We start from the raw sequence: 15818 nt of genomic DNA, 5'->3' as shown, positions 1-15818 counted from the left end.
ATCTACCTCTCCTCCCAGTTTAGTGTCATCTGCAAACTTGCTGAGGGTGCAATCCACACTTCAGTCAGGTGAGGTGGAGGGGGGGGCGCTGCGAGTCAGGACTCTGGGGCTCTATCCTTAGCTCTGCCACTGACTTTCCATCCTTTACCTCGGTCATGTTGCTCTGTGCCTTACTTTATTATTTCGTAACATGTGTACAATAATATTCACCTAACTCCCATGAGGAGGTGAGGCTTGGTTAAGCAATACACAAAAAGCCCTTTGAGAGCATAGAGAAGGGCAGAGTATGATTGTATGGGATGGCTGTGTTCCCTCCAGCACCCCAGAGACTGAGGATGTTACCAGAACCAGCATCTGTACTTGAACCCTGAGCCTAGCTTCCAAAGAATGCAGAACTCTCCCTTCAAGAAGAACTCTGCCAAGTGCAACAGAAACTGTTTATTTGTGACAGCATTTCACATAGGTATTTTCTTTGTACAGTAAATAGATGCTTTTGCCCCAGTTCTAGGTGGAGTTTAAACCTTACATGGATCAGGATGAGCCACATTTTGATCCTGTTAACTGGATTTTTTTTAACGTGGAAATGTGCATTTTATTAACACAAAGCATGGGGACAAGGAGACAGATTCTCAAATCCAACCTAGGCAGCTGAGTTAGGGTCTGTCTATGCTGCAGTCATAGGCTGCAATTGCAACTCGAGCAGACATACCCTAGCTTGTTTTAATCTAGCTAGCTTGGCTCCCAGAACAGTGAAGCTGCAGCAGTGCATGCTTCAGCATGGGCTAGCCCTGAGAATAATGACCCAGGGTTCCAGACAGGCTGGTCAGCCTGTGCTGAAGTATTGCTCTGGTACCTGAGCTAGGGAGAGTAAAGCTAGCTCAGTATGTCTGCTCAAGTTGTAGTCACACCTTCAGTCTTGATTTATACTGCTGTAATTGAGTGGTCTGGTGGTTAAAACTAGGCATCAGGACTCTTGGGTTCCATTCCCAGTTCCGTGAGGGGAGTAGGGTCTAGTGGTTAGAGCTGTAGGGGCTGAGAATCAGGACTCCTGGGTTTGGTTACCAGTTCCAGAACGAATGGAGTCTAGTGGGTCAGAGCAGCAGGAATGAGGGTCAGGACTTCTGATTTCTGTTCCCAGCTCTGGCTGGAGAGCAGTGTCTAATGGTTAGAGCAGATGGGGCTCGGAGTCAGGACCCCTGGGTTCCATTCCCAGCTCTGGAATGGGAGGGGAGGTTAGAGTGTGTATTTGTTGGGGGGTTGGGAGTCAGGACTCCTGACTCTGAGGGAAGTGAAATGTAGTGGGCTAGGGCAGGAGAAGCTGAGAATCTGGAGTCCTGGGTTCCCTTCCCTCTTTTCAAAACTGAACAAAGGAAATATCCTTTCTGACATGACAGTGTTAGACTGTGGAACTCATTGATACAGGATGACATTGAGGCCACAACTTAGCAAGATTCAAAGGGGAACTGGACATCTCTATGGGAAACAGGACTATCAATAATACAACAAAGAGTTTTAGAAGGCATATAAACCTCATGCTTCGGGCCTTAAGCCAATCTGTGACTAGTAGAGCTGTGTGAAATTTTTCAGCCAAAACTATTTTGGGATGAAAAATGCAGATTTGGTGACACTGCAATGATTCGTGATTTCATGTTGGTTTTGCTGAATTGTTTGTTTTGGGGGAAAATCCCGAAAAAGTCTAAATGTTTTGATTTTTCAATTTGAAACAACTTCGTTTAGAAATTTCCTTTAATTGTTTTTTTTTATAAAAAATACTAAAAAGTTGAAAAGCAATTTGCAATCAAAGCAAAATGTTTAGTTTGAAACCAATTTTTTACTCTTTTTGATTTGCTGAAAATTTTGAACAATTTCATTTTCAACCAAATCGTGTTTTTCCCTTGATTTTTCCAAATTGTGAGTGAGCTGAAAAATCCATTTTTGCCCAATTTTAATGACTGTTTAAGATAAAGTGAGACTTGATGGTGGGGAGATTATGACATATCTGCCCACTTCAGGGTTCTCACACCTTCCTCGGACGCATCTATTGCTGACCGCTGTCAGAGAGGCTCCATGGACCTTGGCTGTGATCAATCCAGCAGTTCCTATATTCTGCCACCATTTCTGTAATTATTCTTACAGAATTCCCTTAAGAATTGCCACCACGTGACTGTCCTGCAGTAGTGGGCTAATCCTCAACTACATGGATTAACACTTGCTGAGGATCTGGCCCAAAAGTATTTGCTGAGCTGTTGGGTACAATATGTTGGATCCCAGCAGAGTGCAACACCAGGTTTGGAACTACATGGAGGACCTACATAGAGTAATTGAGTCGTGTCCTCCACCTTGCACACCAGCAGGTCCCATGTATAAATTCTTGCTGTGATTTGGAGGTCAACATGCTGTTTGAAGAGGTTGATTCCCTGCATTAAGTGCAAAATTCAACCCCTATGGAGTTGTCACTGATGCCTGCATAATACTTCTGGCATGATTAAAACAGTAAAAGAGATAGGGGAGAGTCTTCAAACATGCCTAAGCCCCCTCTTTCAAAAGTGATTGGGAGCCACATTTTCAAAGGTATTTTGGTACCAAGAGATTCAGATAAGTGCCAAGTGGGATTTTCAGACGTGCCCAGGAAGATGAGGCACCTGTCTCTCATGGGAGTGGCTAAGTCACTGGTGAAAATGGAACATAGGCTCCTAAGACACTTAGGCACTTTTGAAAATTTTACCCATAGACCCTACAACAGTTGCTCGTTTTTCTTTCCTTAACTGGCTTCCTTGGCTGGGTCTGGCATGGTGGGTGTCAGAAGGATCTTCATCTGTTGTTCTTCACCTCTCAGATGCCTGGGTCTCAATGAAAAAGAATATCGGTAAATATTAACATTTATACAAGCATCAAGAGATGTACTTGGCTTAAAACATGCTTGGAGCTAAGGGGCCAGATCCCACCTGGTGTAAACCAGCCATAGCTACACTGGAGTCAATGGGATCAGATTATCTATCTAATCATGCCTATCATTTCTTGTTTGTGCTCTCTCTGTCTATCTCAGTGGACCCATGTCTATATCACAAAGCCCCCACATGGTGCATCATGGCGACTGTTCTTGCCTCCCAATAGATTCTACTAACCGTGTCTCCACCTCCTCTATGGTCTCAGGCAATGGCACGCTGAGCGTCTCTGGCAGGAAGGTTGCTGCAATGCCAGAGATGATTGGGGCAGCTCCATAAATGATCAGTGGCAGGAAGGGAACGTATTCCTCCAACATCTTCACCAATGGGGCAGTGATGCTGCCCAGGCGTGCCATGGTGTTGCTCAAACCCATGCCGGTCTGCCTGTGAATTTGAAATCATAACAAACAGAGCTATTAGCATAAGCCACAGTGATGAGAAAAATCTGGGCTAAGGAGCTCACGGACAATAAGCCAAGCAGTACCTCTCAGCTAGGCCCTGTGGACTAGTAGAGTGACTACGGAGTCAGGACACCTGGGTTCTTTTCCTTGCTCTGCCACCAACGCACTGCATGGCCTTGCGCAAGTCACTTCCTCTCTCCGTTCATTTCTTTCCCCTCACACCCTCAGTCTGTCTTGTCTATTATGATTGTGAGGAGCAGAGACTGCTGTCACTGTGTCTGGGCAGCACCTGGTACAATGGGGCCCTGCAGCACCTGGCACAATGGGGCCCTGATCTCAGTTGGGGTCTGTGCAGCACCTGGCACAATGGGGCCCTGATCTTAGTTGGGGTCTGTGCAGCGCCTAGCACAATGGAGCCCTGATCTCAATTTGAGTTTGTGCAGTGCCTCATACAATGGGGGCCCTGATCTCACTTGGGATCTGTGGAGTGCCTGGTACTATGGGGACCCGATCTCAGTCAGGGTCTGTGCAGCAGTTGGCACCATGGGGCTCTGGTGTGGTCTCTAGGTGCTAACTTAACAAATAGGAACTTTCCTTGGGGCAGGTTACCACACAAGTGCAGGGTTTCTTGCAGCTGGGACTGGGCTAGCTAGATCTTTGATCTGATGTGGCAATTCCTATTTCCTAGAAGGGCAATTTTGGGTGACTAGATTGAGATGCCTCAGAGGGCCCTCACTTTTCAGATGGCACATCCTCAGTAATTGCAGAGAATCAGACCCAGTTGCGGTGTCCTAACGTGGGCATCTCCTAAAATCCAAAGTGCCCAAAATCATTAGTAGAGCTGGTTGGGAAATTGTTTTCCTGTCCCATGATAAATTTTGAGATTTCAAACATTTTCCCCGTTCTGAATCTGGATGAAATATTGAAATTTCAAAAAATTTTGGGAATTCAACAGTATACAAAAATCCTGGTTTGGGTCCATCACATCATTTTGTTTCGATTTCGACCATTATGAATTAGTACAAAAAAGGATTTGCTGTTTTTTAATACACATTCCAAAACACAAAGTTGTTTCCATCCAGAAAAACTGAAATTTTCGTTTTGCAAATGTAATATCCAACCTTCCTCCACCTTCCCCCACTTTTTTCTAAACAGCCCTTTCCTGTGAAAAGCTTTGGCTTTGATGAAATAGCTTTTTCCGTCAGAAAACTACAGTTTGATGAAAAATTCCCGACCAACTCTAGTCACTAGTCACTTGGCTCTGGTTTTGCTGTTCCGCGGGGCTGCATGTGAAGTTTGAGCTGCACTCGCTGAGGTTTTTCTACCTACCTAATCACTGTGGGGTACAGCTCACTCGTGTAGAGGTAGACACAGTTAAAGGAGGCAGCGAGACAGCCTTTTCCAAAGACAGCCAGAACGGTGCGCAGGGTCTTCAGATCTTGGGAGAAGCACACAGTGGAGGAGGGGTAAGCACATGGGAAAAGGCTGACATGCTCAAGAAGGGTCAGGAGCTAATGGGATGGTGCCACTGGTGTCGATGGGGCCAGATCCCCAGCCGGTGTAAATCAGCGTAGCTGCACTGGAGTCAATGGGGTCAGATCCCCAGTCGGTGTAAATCAGCATAGCTGCACTGGAGTCATGGGGCCAGATCCCCAGCTGGTAAAAATTGGCTGTAACTTCATTGGAGTCAATGGAGCCAAATCCACAGTTGCTCCATTAAAGCCAAAAGGGGCAAGAAATCAATGGAACTGGGCTAATTTACACCAGCTGAGGATCTGTGCCTCAGTTTGCCATCTAGAAATAAGAGTGATATTCCTTTCTGTGTTGTGTCTGTTTAGATTGTGAGCTCTTTGGGGCAGGGCCTGTATCTCCCTTTAGGGCTTGGCACAATGGGGCCCTGATGTCATCTGGGGTCTGTGCAGCGCCTTACCCAATGATCAAATACTAATAACCATCCACCCAGCTTTGTTTGTGAAACTGTGTCTGTTACCCCTCCCAGACAGCGGCTCATCCACTTCGCAACCATCTTGCAACAGGCCAGCCTGGATCAGGCTGAATATGTCTCTCAGGTTGCTTCATGGGGAAGTGCCATGGCAACTGGTGTCATAAACACGTGTCAGCTGCTTCAATCCCTGGCTGCAGAAGGTGGTTCTGTACCCTGCAGTGCCTCAGCCACAGAACACAGCTGTGACATATCGGTTGGCTTGAGCCCCATTAGCCCTTATGGACCACTCTCCTGGCTCTTCTCCCTGCAGCCAACCATATTAGCCAGGTTTTGGACCTTTGGTTTGACAAAGGCTTGAACACTTCTGGATCTAACCCTGAAAATCCAGGATACCAAGTAACCACCTTGTGGGACAAAGATGTTGGCTAGGATAGAGAGTCCAGCCAGGATGAGGGTCAATGCCTGTGTGAACCGGCGCCCGATGAAGCTGATTGTGAGGACTGAGATGAACTTCGCTGGGAAATCAACAGCTCCAAAGACCATCTGGATCAAGAAGATATTGACACCGAAATTCTGCAGGTCCATGGCCAACCCATAATAGGCAAAGCTTGTGGAGAACCTGGAATGAAGAAGACAGGTATTGATACATAGAGGGTCCTTATCATTGAGTTTATTTGTTACAAGCATGTTCCCTTTCAGCAATAGGCCCTGCAAATGTGTTTAGTGGTTGAAGTAAGGACCCCTGGGTTCTCTTCACAGCTTTTGGGTGGCAGTGTAGTCTAGTGGGTAGACTGCACTGTGTTCTGTTCATGGTTGTGTGAGGGGATTAGGGTCTGGGGAGCAGCTGGGAGCCAGGATTCCTGGGTTCTATTTCCAGCTTTGGAAGAAGGGTGGGGCCTAGTGGTTAGAGCAAGAGGGGACTTTGCTCTGTTGTTAGCTGTTCAGAGAGGAATGGGGTCCAATAGCTGGAACAGGACACTGTAGGCGCCAAGGACTCCTGGGTTCTTTTCCCAGCTCTGTACTTTTGTCCTAGTAGTAGGAACAGGTGACTAGGAGCCAGGACTCTTGGGTCCTAAGCCTGCTTCTGGGTAGAAGTGCCTCCTGTTGGTTTTCTCTACATGCTGTCTCCCCAGGTGGGATTTACCGAAGTCTAGCTATAACATATTGCATTGTGATCTAGTGGGATATTCAATCAAGGTGAAATTGACTGTCATGCCGATTGAAATTGGCTGTCACTGACATGCCCTGGGGTGAAGTGGAGCATTAGTGGGGCTTAGTAGAGCTGAACAAAACTTTTCATCTAAAACTTTTTTCAGCTCAAAATGCAGACTCAGCAACATCAAAATGTTTAGGGAATTCATGTTCCTTTTGCTGAATTGTTTCAGGTTAAAAAAAAGCACCCCAAAACAAAAACAAAAATAAAAAAAATCTAAATATTTTCAGTTTTAGTTCAAAATGAATCGTTGTCTCAAACATTTCTTTAATTTTATTTTTAAAAAATCTTAAAATATTTGAAATCAAAACAAAATGTTTCATTTGATTTTTTCAACTTTTTGATTAGTCAAAAATTAAGAAAAAAATGGTTTTCTGTTCAACCCAAAATGATTTTTTACTGATTTTTTGGAATTGCCTGCAGGTCAAAAAAGCCATTATTTGCCCCGTTCCTCAGCAAATTGTCATGCCTGGTTTACTTGCTGCAGGCTGCTTCATATCATTGTCTCAGCTTCCGCTTTGTGCAATCACAAGAGCCGACTAACCATACAAAGCAGAGGCAGAAGGAGATCCGGCGTACAACAGGGGTCCGCACCAGGTCAATGAAGGTATAGCTGCTCTTTGTAGAGGCTATTTCTTTCTGCATGTTGGATCTCAAGACCTGGGGAGAGAAGAGAGTTCTGGGTAACGGCATGGAGCCTCCATCGTGGGAAAGGCCTGGAAACAGAGCAGGGGAATGGGAGAGAATGAGATTCTGGATCATCCAGTGGTGCCAAAATTCTTGTCTCAGAGCAGGCCTCAGTGCAGACAAAATAATGTGTACGTGTAGGAAGGGATGGATGGATGGCTAGATAGAAGGGTGTGCATGGGGATGGATGGATAGTTGAATGTATAGAAACATTTGTATGGGGATGGATGGATGGCTAGAAAGATGTGTGTGGGGATAACAGATAGATAGATGGAGATGAATAGAGATATTATGTTATGAATATACATTTATAAAAGATGTGTGTTTATGTCTAGAGATGGATACATAGATGGCTGGATAGGTGGTTATGTATGTACGGCTATAGGTAGAGAGATTGATAGAAGATACCTTGTACGTATGGGAATCCCATTGTACGAGAAAGAAGTCAGACCATGGTGAGAATACCATTGCTCAGGGAACACTAAAGCCAGTTGCACCACTAGTGTACATGTGCAGAGTCCCAATGACATGAGTGCAGCCATGCTGATTTATATCTGCTTGTCCCGCGTGCCTATATCAGCCGCTGAAGTTGGTGGGAACGCTCAGCCTCTCTGAGATCCAGTCTTACCTCTATGTTGAGTTTGTTTCCTTCTTCCTTCTTCCGGTTTATCCTGGCCACTCTCTTGAGCTGCTTCACTGCCTCGTCAGGTCTGCCAGCTAGCACCAGCCATCGGGCGGACTCCGCGAACCACCTGGGAAGCAGAAGAATTGAAAACACACCTGCACAGAACACGCGCATTGCTCTTATTGCACTGGGATCAGCCCCACTGGAGCACGGTGCAGTACTTCTACACTAGGGGCAGTGCCCAAAGCCAGTGCAGGGCACAAGCAGTGACAGAAGCAGAAGGGAGCATGTTGTGGAATAGCCTCAGTGGAACCTGCATTCTCTGCTTTGGAGCATGTTGTGGAATAGCCTCAGTGGAACCTGCGTTCTCTGCTTTATCTCCTCCCCCTGCTACCAGCAGCCCCCTGGTGACAGCCAAGTGTTACTGCACCCTGAAGCTCCAGTCCCACTAGGAGACTGCCCAGTGGCAGCAGATGGTACTGCACCTTGGCATGCATCAGGATGGAAGGATGGTTAGGGTGATAGCTGAGACCTGGCTTCAATTCCCTGCTCCCCTGCAGACTTCCTGTGTGACCGTTGCAAGTCACTTAGTTTGTCTCTGTGTCTGAATCCCCTCATCTGTACAATAGGATAATAGCACTGCTCTCCCTCAGAAGGGTGCTTTGGTTACAGCTGGTTGGCACTTTTCTGCTGAAATATTTTTCCATTGAAAAATGCGGATTTCTCCAAACTGAAACTCTTTGCAGGGAAAGGTCAGTTTCAATGAAGCTCTTGATTTAAAAAAAAAAAAATGGAAAAAGTTTCAAAATTTGACCTTTATCAAAATTAAAAGTTTCAACAATTTTGTTTCAAAATTTTTGATCATTTACACTTAAAAAAAGGGTAAAAAACAAACAAGCTCCAGATCAAAAAGAAAAATTTCAAAATTATCAAAAGGAAACATTTCAACTGACCCGACCAAAATATTTTTTCAGATTATCAATTCACAAAAGTTTTCCTGGTTTTGACTTTTGGCCAGATTCAGGATGGGAAAATGTTTCAAAGTCTCAAAAACTCTCATATTTTTTGCCAGCCAGCTCTAGCTGTGAGGATAAATATATTAAACATTGTGATGTGCCTAGATACTATGGTGGTGGGTGCCAGATAAATACGTATGATAGGTCAGTTCCTCATATTACTGAGTAGTGACATTATGGGTGGAGTAGCTTTGGTTTCACTGGAAATTTTTCACAATATTTTAAATTTTTTTCAGCAAAACAAAAGTTTTCATTTTGTCTCCATTTTGGGAGGGGTTTTTTTAAAAAATTATTTCCTCTCTTTTATTTCCTTTTGTCTTCATTTTCCACTGGAAAATGGGGGAAAGTGGAAAAAAATAGCTCCAAAACACTGAAATTAAAATTTTTGTTGTGTCAAAAAATTTACAAATTTAGAAATAATTGGTTGTTTTTCAGCAAACCCCCCCCCCCATCCTGAAAACTAAAATAAAATGTTTCCTTTTGTTGAAAATTTTTGAAGGAAACAGAATTTTGGGGGGGGAAAAGCCATTTTTCATGGAAAAAAATTTAAGACATCAAATCTTCAACTCTCTCTATTCATATGTTATCCTCTTAGTCTCGCCATTTCCCTGGTTTGCTGAAACAATTCCAGGTGTGAAAATCCACAGCTTTCATAGTTCTTTGTTCATTATTTGTATTGCCATAATGTCCTGAAGGCCCAGTCATGGGGCAGGACCCCATTGTCCCAGGCGCTGAACAAAAAGACAGTTGCTGCCCCAAACAGCTTATAATGTAAGGACAAGACAAGCAACAACAGGTGGATACAGACAGGGGAGCACAAGGAAACAGCGAGACAATATTGGTCAGCATGATAGGCAATGGTCTCTGCACACCAGCAGCCTAACTGTCGTCAGGTTTTTTTGTAAGCCTCACATTAAAGGAGAGTTTGAAGAAGGATTTGAAGAAGGACAATGAGATACCTTTGCCGATGTTTACAGGGGAACTCCTCCCAGGCATGAGGGGCAGCATGGTAGAAAGCACAAAGGTGCTTGTTTGAAAATTTAGCAAGCGGGCGACGGAGGCAGGCATCATGGGCCAATGGGAGTTGGGAGTTGGCATTGTGCTAGTGGATGACAGATGAGATAGGTACGGTGCAGTAGGGTATGAAGGGCTTTGAAAGTGAAGATGAGTAGTTTATGTATGATGTGATGAAGAACGGGGAGCCAGTGGAGGGCTGCAAAGAGAGAGGTGACATGGACAAAGCGATGAGACAGGGAAATGATCTTAGCAGGAGTGTTTTGAATGGATGTAAGTGGAGCAAGATTGCATTTGCCAAGGCCGGAGAAGAAGATGATGCAGTAATCGAGAGGCAAGATTATGAGAACCAGGATAAGAGATTTGTTTATTCTACTTGCTTAAAGTTTGTCTCATTCCTGCATCCAGTGAGAAAAGCAGGATGGAAGAGGAATGGATCAGAAAGGATAAGGGTGAGCTAACCTACCAGGAGTAGATGAAGCAGATGAAATAGGGCAAAGACACCACAAGCTGCAGCCAGCGCCAGTTGGGGATAGCGTAAGCCACCCCAGCCAGAATGAACTGCCCGATCGTGTAGCAGTATCCATACATGGTGCCCACAACAGCCCGTGTGCGGGTGGGTGTCCATTCCACAGCTGGGGAGAGACATACACAAAGGGAAAATAATCTCTCTGTCCTTGGGCTGATGACCTCCAGTGGTGAGAACAAGCATGAGTGGAGGCAGCAGGAAGCATGTACAAACAGCCTACCCCTGGCTCTTTGAGGCTGAGGTGAAATAGCTCCCCAGAACATGCATTCCCTGATCCATGCCTCCTCCCCCTGCTAGCTGCGTCCCACCTAGTGGCAGTAGGTGGTACTGCACACTGCTGGAGGCACTCCATCCCCCTCCCCATGGCAGCAGCCAGTACTGTGCCCTGCAGCAACTCCAGTCCCCTGGTGGCAGCAAGCAGTACTGTACCCTGCAGGGCTACAGTAGCACCAGTCCCCCAAGTGGCCACAGGCAGTACCGCTCTCTGCAGGGTTACAAACACTCCAGAAGACCCCACAGCGGCAGCAGGCTGTACTATGCCCTGCAGGGTTGCAGCAGCTCTAACACCCTGCAATGGCAGACATGCACCCTGAAGTACATCAGCCACAATACACAGCTGTTATATAATTGAATAGGCTGAGTCCCATTAGCCTCTGATACCCAGCTGCCCCTGGGTCCTCCAATTCCTAGAGGACCTGTATACCTTGTATAGTGCAAGGGACTTTCTAGAAATGAGGAGGGCATTCTGTAGCTCCTGGCTAATGCACATAGCCTGTGCCTGTTCTGTAGAAGATGTATTGTGGAATCTCTGTTCTGTTGTGGAATCATTGTCATTTGATGACGGCACACCGCTCAAAATAGCTTCCATTCCATTCTTGGGGACCTGCATGCTATTGGAAGCTGCCCTGTTTTGTGGCATCTCCTGTGCTCTGGCACTGCAGAAGCACACAGAGGTGGGATTGTTCCAGAGAACTCAATTCTCGTTTAGGTACCACATTTTCAGAGAGAACAGGGCCAGATTTCGAGGTGCATAATACCTCCTAAATAACGTGTTCAGGTCTTTGTCAGCTGTGGCAATCAGTGACCCAATGGGAGCTGCTGAGTGCTTTGGTAAATCCAGGTTGGAATGGGAGCTAAGATTCTTGGAAAATCTAGCTCACAATTTTTGGTGCTGAGACATTGGACATGCCACCCAGGCTATGTGTGCTTCTGGTCTCTCTGTGCTCCCACACAGAGTAATTTATCAGCAGCGGGAACAAGGCACCTCTGTCCATCCCCAGTAACCAGCTCATCTTGTGTCTGGGGATGGCAGGTGCCGGACACACTTACACAGAGAGACACCGTTCAACACAATGCCCGAGAAAGCCATTCCGGTCAGGAAGCGGAAGATGCAGTAGGCAGTGAAGCTGGGCGAGAAGGCAGTGCAGGTGCCCGTGACAGCCATCTGCAAGTAGCACCAGATCAAGAGAGACCTGCGGCCAAACCTGAGCCAAAAAAAGCCAAGAGAACAGGTGAGGGAAACCCAGGTTACTGCGGCAAGTATGTTCAGAACCTGGTGCAAGGAACTATTGGTGCCATTGACAGGCATGGCTTCCTGGCTAGGGGAATGGGCAAAGAGGCAGGAGGCCCCAGTTCTAAAACCAGCTGTGTGGCACGTGACAAAAGGTTATTGATGAAAATACTTAATGTCAGTCGTGCAGTAGCTGCTGCTGATGAGGCCTGCAGGGCTGAATTAAGGCAATCTAGGGCCCCTGGCAGTAGGGTTATCCCCTGGCTGGTATTTGACCGTTAGAAAAACATCCAATCTTGATTTAAAAATCTCCAGGGACAGAGAATCCACAACAGCCCTTGGGCCGTTGTTCCAATGGTTAATTCCTTTTGCTGTTCGAAATGTACATCTTATTTCCAGTCTGAATTTGTCTAGCTTCAATTTCCAGCCACTGGATCTTGTTAGATCTTTGTCTGCTAGATGGAAAAGCCTTCTGTTATCAGATTGCTGCTCCCCGTGTAGGTACAGTACCTTTATAGAGAGCCACATGTTTTTTGCAAATGTGAAATAATATGAAGTAAAGCAAAAAACTCACCCTGCAGTGGCAGCTCCTATCCTGTGAAGCTTGGCCTGGCTCCCCACTCTGAACGGGGAGGGGGTGGGGGGAGCACCTTGCCAAACTTAAACAGCACTGCAACCCCGTGTACCAGGTCACAACACCCTGAGTCGAGAGCCAGGCCCAACCACACTGCACAGGACCCCAACAGCCACTTCTGCAGGGTGAGTGCAGGGCAGGTTCGGGGGTGCAAGACTCATCTCCCCCAGAGCCTTCCAACCCCTGGTGGCAGGACTCAGCCCCCCTCTGGGGCCTCCCAATCCCCAGGGGCAGGACCCGATCCCCCTGCATGGATAAAATTAACAAAACAAAAATAACAAGAAATTCCCCCAAAAATAAAATATACAATTATAAAAAGAATTCACCGGGCTTCACTTACAGACTGTGGTCAAATCACCCCTTAACCTTTGCTTTATAGATCAAGCTCCTGGAGTCTCTCACTGTAAGGCACATTTTACAAGCCTTTAATCATTCTTGTGGGTTTTCTCTGACCGCTCTCCAACCTACCAACATCCTTCTGGAAGTGTGGACACCGGAACTGAACACAGGATTCCAGTAGCAGTCGCGCCAGTGCCAAATACAGAGATACAGTAACTTCTCTCCTCCTGCTCGAGATTCCTGATTCCGCCAGGAATCAGCCTTGCTCTGCTTCATAATGACATTGCTCTCACCTGTCTGACAGACCTCCAAAGATGATGCCTCCCGCCAGGATCCCAGCCATGTAGATGGACTGAGCCATCTGCTTCAGCTGCCGGGAGTCACACACCAGGTCCCACTGTAAGGGAGAGAGAAAACAAAGCTTGGCTCCAGGAGGAAGACTGGGTTGTAGTTAAGGCCCCAGACTGGGGCTCAGAAGAGCTGGGTTTGATTCCTGGCTTAGGCTGAGATTTTCAGAACCAGTGATGGCATTTAGACAGCCAGTTTCCATAGCAATCATTACAATCTGCAGGGCATCATAGCCTTAATCTCCCTGAGGTTCAATGTCCATCATCTGTAAAATGAGGGAGGATCATCCTGTCTTTGTCTCTGTGCAGCATGCAGCACAGCTGGGCCCCAGTCTCAGTTGGGGGTCCACCCAGCACAATCTCAGTTGGGGTCTGTGCAGTGCCCAGTGCAATGGGGCCCTGATTTGAGCTGGGGTCCATGCAGTATCTGGCACAAGGGTTCCCCAGTCTGAGCTGGGCTCTGTGCAGTGCCAGGCACAACAGGGCTCCACTCTCAGCTTGGGTCTGTGTAACATCTGGCACAGTGAGTCTCCAAACTCAGCTAGGGTCTCTGCAGTTCCTGGCAGAATGGGTCCTTTAGATGTTAATGTAGGATCAAATATAATGATCCCATGTGAGGCGGATGGTCTTGAATGGAGTGAGCATTCAAGAGACCAGGACCTCTACTCCTAGCTCAGACACTGACTTGCTGTGACCTTGGGCAAGTCATGCTGCCTCGCTGTGCCTCAGTTTCCCCCAGCTGTGAGATGGGATAGTAAGGTTTAGTCTCTATTGTAAAGCCCTTTGAGATCCAGGGGAGAGCAGGGCTAACTCTTAGCATCATTCATGGTTCCTTTAATGTGGATTAGTGGATTATGTCCAGTTTAATTGAGAGGAAACTGACTGCACAATGGATGGGGGAATTCCCACCCCAGCCAGTGCAACCACAGCTTCCTCCGACCGATACACTGAAGGAATCAAGACTCTGTAAAGCATAAAGGCCGTGTCCTGCTCTCCTTTATGCTTATGCAATGGCAGCCACTTGAAGCTGCATGGACTGAAATCACCAGGGGTGCCAGAATGTAACTGAGAACAGCACATGGCCCTGGATGAAATTCTGCACTGATTTAGGCTGAAACCAAGCTGATGTCAATAGACGTGCAGGGGCTGTAGGTTGGTGCAAATTTTACGGTCAGATACTAGGAAGAGGAGGATAAATAGATAGATACTATGACGCGCTCTGCCCATAGGACTGTGAAACTTAGTTGCAAAAATCTATGAAAAGGCATGATTCCAACAAAAATATTTTCAACTCATCCACCCCAACTTCCACCCCATGGTTTCAGCATCCTTTTCCAAGCCAGTTACCCGCACTGCAGCAGGTCTTGCTCTCACATACCTCTGTAATAATGGTGCTGGTGAAAATGCTCTTGTCGTACACCCACCCATCAGCACAGGGTTCAGTCTCCAGCTCGGTTAGGTTTGTGACGGTGGCGTTGGAGTCTAGGAGCTGCCACTGCATGGTGACAAAGCGGTGACACTTCTCTGGCTGCTGTTTGCTGTCCATGGGGACGGAGACCCTGAGGAGGTCCTTGGCAGCAAGCTTTCCGGTGAGGTTGGTGTAAGGAGTGTTGCTGATGTTGATATGGACATGGCAGTGGTGCGCAGAGATGGCAGCAGTGAAGTTCTGCAGGAGGTTATGGCTAGCCATCATGAAAACTGGGATAGCCAGTAAGATAGTATAGATGATTTGGAAGCGACCCATCCCCCCGACGTGGTCTAAGAGCTCGGCAAAACTCATGGTGCCGGGTTGGGAGATTCAACACTAACCGTCTGGGTTAAGCAAAAGTGATGGGTCTCGAATAACCGACGTTACCTGAATAGGTCAATTACTTGTAAAAATTAAACTTTGTGCGATCAAAATATCTACACAGAAAGACGTTAATTTGAATCCAGCTTGTATTCCACTTCACAACTTCAAAGACAGCCAAAAAGGGCAGCACTTCTGAGAAGAAGTCAGCTGTTGGCAAATAGTGTCTGTGGATTCTTGAGGGTGTAGTTTCCAAAGAAGAGGCATTGAGTTGTATTCTCCCTAAATAACTGAGTGTGCTACCACGTTGCTTCTCCTTTGTTGCAAAAATGCCCATGCAACCATTCCTAGTTTCCTGTCAGCTGCAGGAAAACTCCACACACCTTTTTTATGAACTTTAGATGCATAAGGGAATGGTTTTGCCAAGCTTAACTCCACGTTGATCCTTGCATTTTACCCTCTGGAAAAGCAGGTGGGGTTTATATATTCCTCGGAGGGTTATATAAGGCATTAACCAGGTCACTTGGTTAAAACTGTACTTTGTTTTGCATGGATTAAGTCCAAAAAAGAAAAAGTCTGAAAGCAATGTGCTAGATACAGCGCCAAATGCTTCCAGTGCAGAGGTGACAAACACACTCATCCAAGCTGTTAAACCAGATTGCCTTTGGGTGAGTATATTATTCACACCACAGGGCTAGAAATTAACTTAAACGAAAAAGGATCCAGATTTAGCTGAGATACCACAATCCCGCCTCTGTCCTGAGTCGTCACTATTCTTAAAATACCACCTGGATATACCCAGCTGAGATTGGGGCGCCGTTGTG

General features: G+C 46.5%; 1 protein-coding gene across 2 annotated transcripts; it reads right to left on the bottom strand.

Annotated features, from left to right (window-relative positions):
- Positions 1-423: 423 nt before the first annotated feature.
- On the bottom strand, positions 424-15462 carry LOC102938505 (solute carrier family 22 member 6-A). Of its 2 annotated transcripts, none has more exons than XM_007070329.3 (10): positions 14584-15462; positions 13152-13255; positions 11705-11859; positions 10313-10481; positions 7820-7943; positions 7049-7164; positions 5696-5910; positions 4676-4784; positions 3126-3329; positions 424-2846 (listed from the first exon to the last, which is right to left on the bottom strand). In XM_007070329.3, the coding sequence occupies exons 1-10, from the start codon at positions 14983-14985 to the stop codon at positions 2762-2764; spliced, it is 1683 nt and encodes a 560-aa protein (XP_007070391.2). In that variant the 5' UTR covers positions 14986-15462; the 3' UTR covers positions 424-2761. The 2 variants fall into 2 exon arrangements, with proteins under 2 accessions (XP_007070391.2, XP_037761548.1); XM_037905620.2 differs by having other exon boundaries at positions 424-2840.
- Between the last annotated feature and the right edge of the window lie 356 nt (positions 15463-15818).

Source organism: Chelonia mydas, chromosome 7, assembly GCF_015237465.2.
Source record: "Chelonia mydas isolate rCheMyd1 chromosome 7, rCheMyd1.pri.v2, whole genome shotgun sequence".
In the NCBI taxonomy this organism is placed as follows: domain Eukaryota; kingdom Metazoa; phylum Chordata; order Testudines; family Cheloniidae; genus Chelonia; species Chelonia mydas.
Note: the sequence above shows the minus strand (reverse complement) of the source record. Positions and strands in the feature narration are given on the sequence as shown.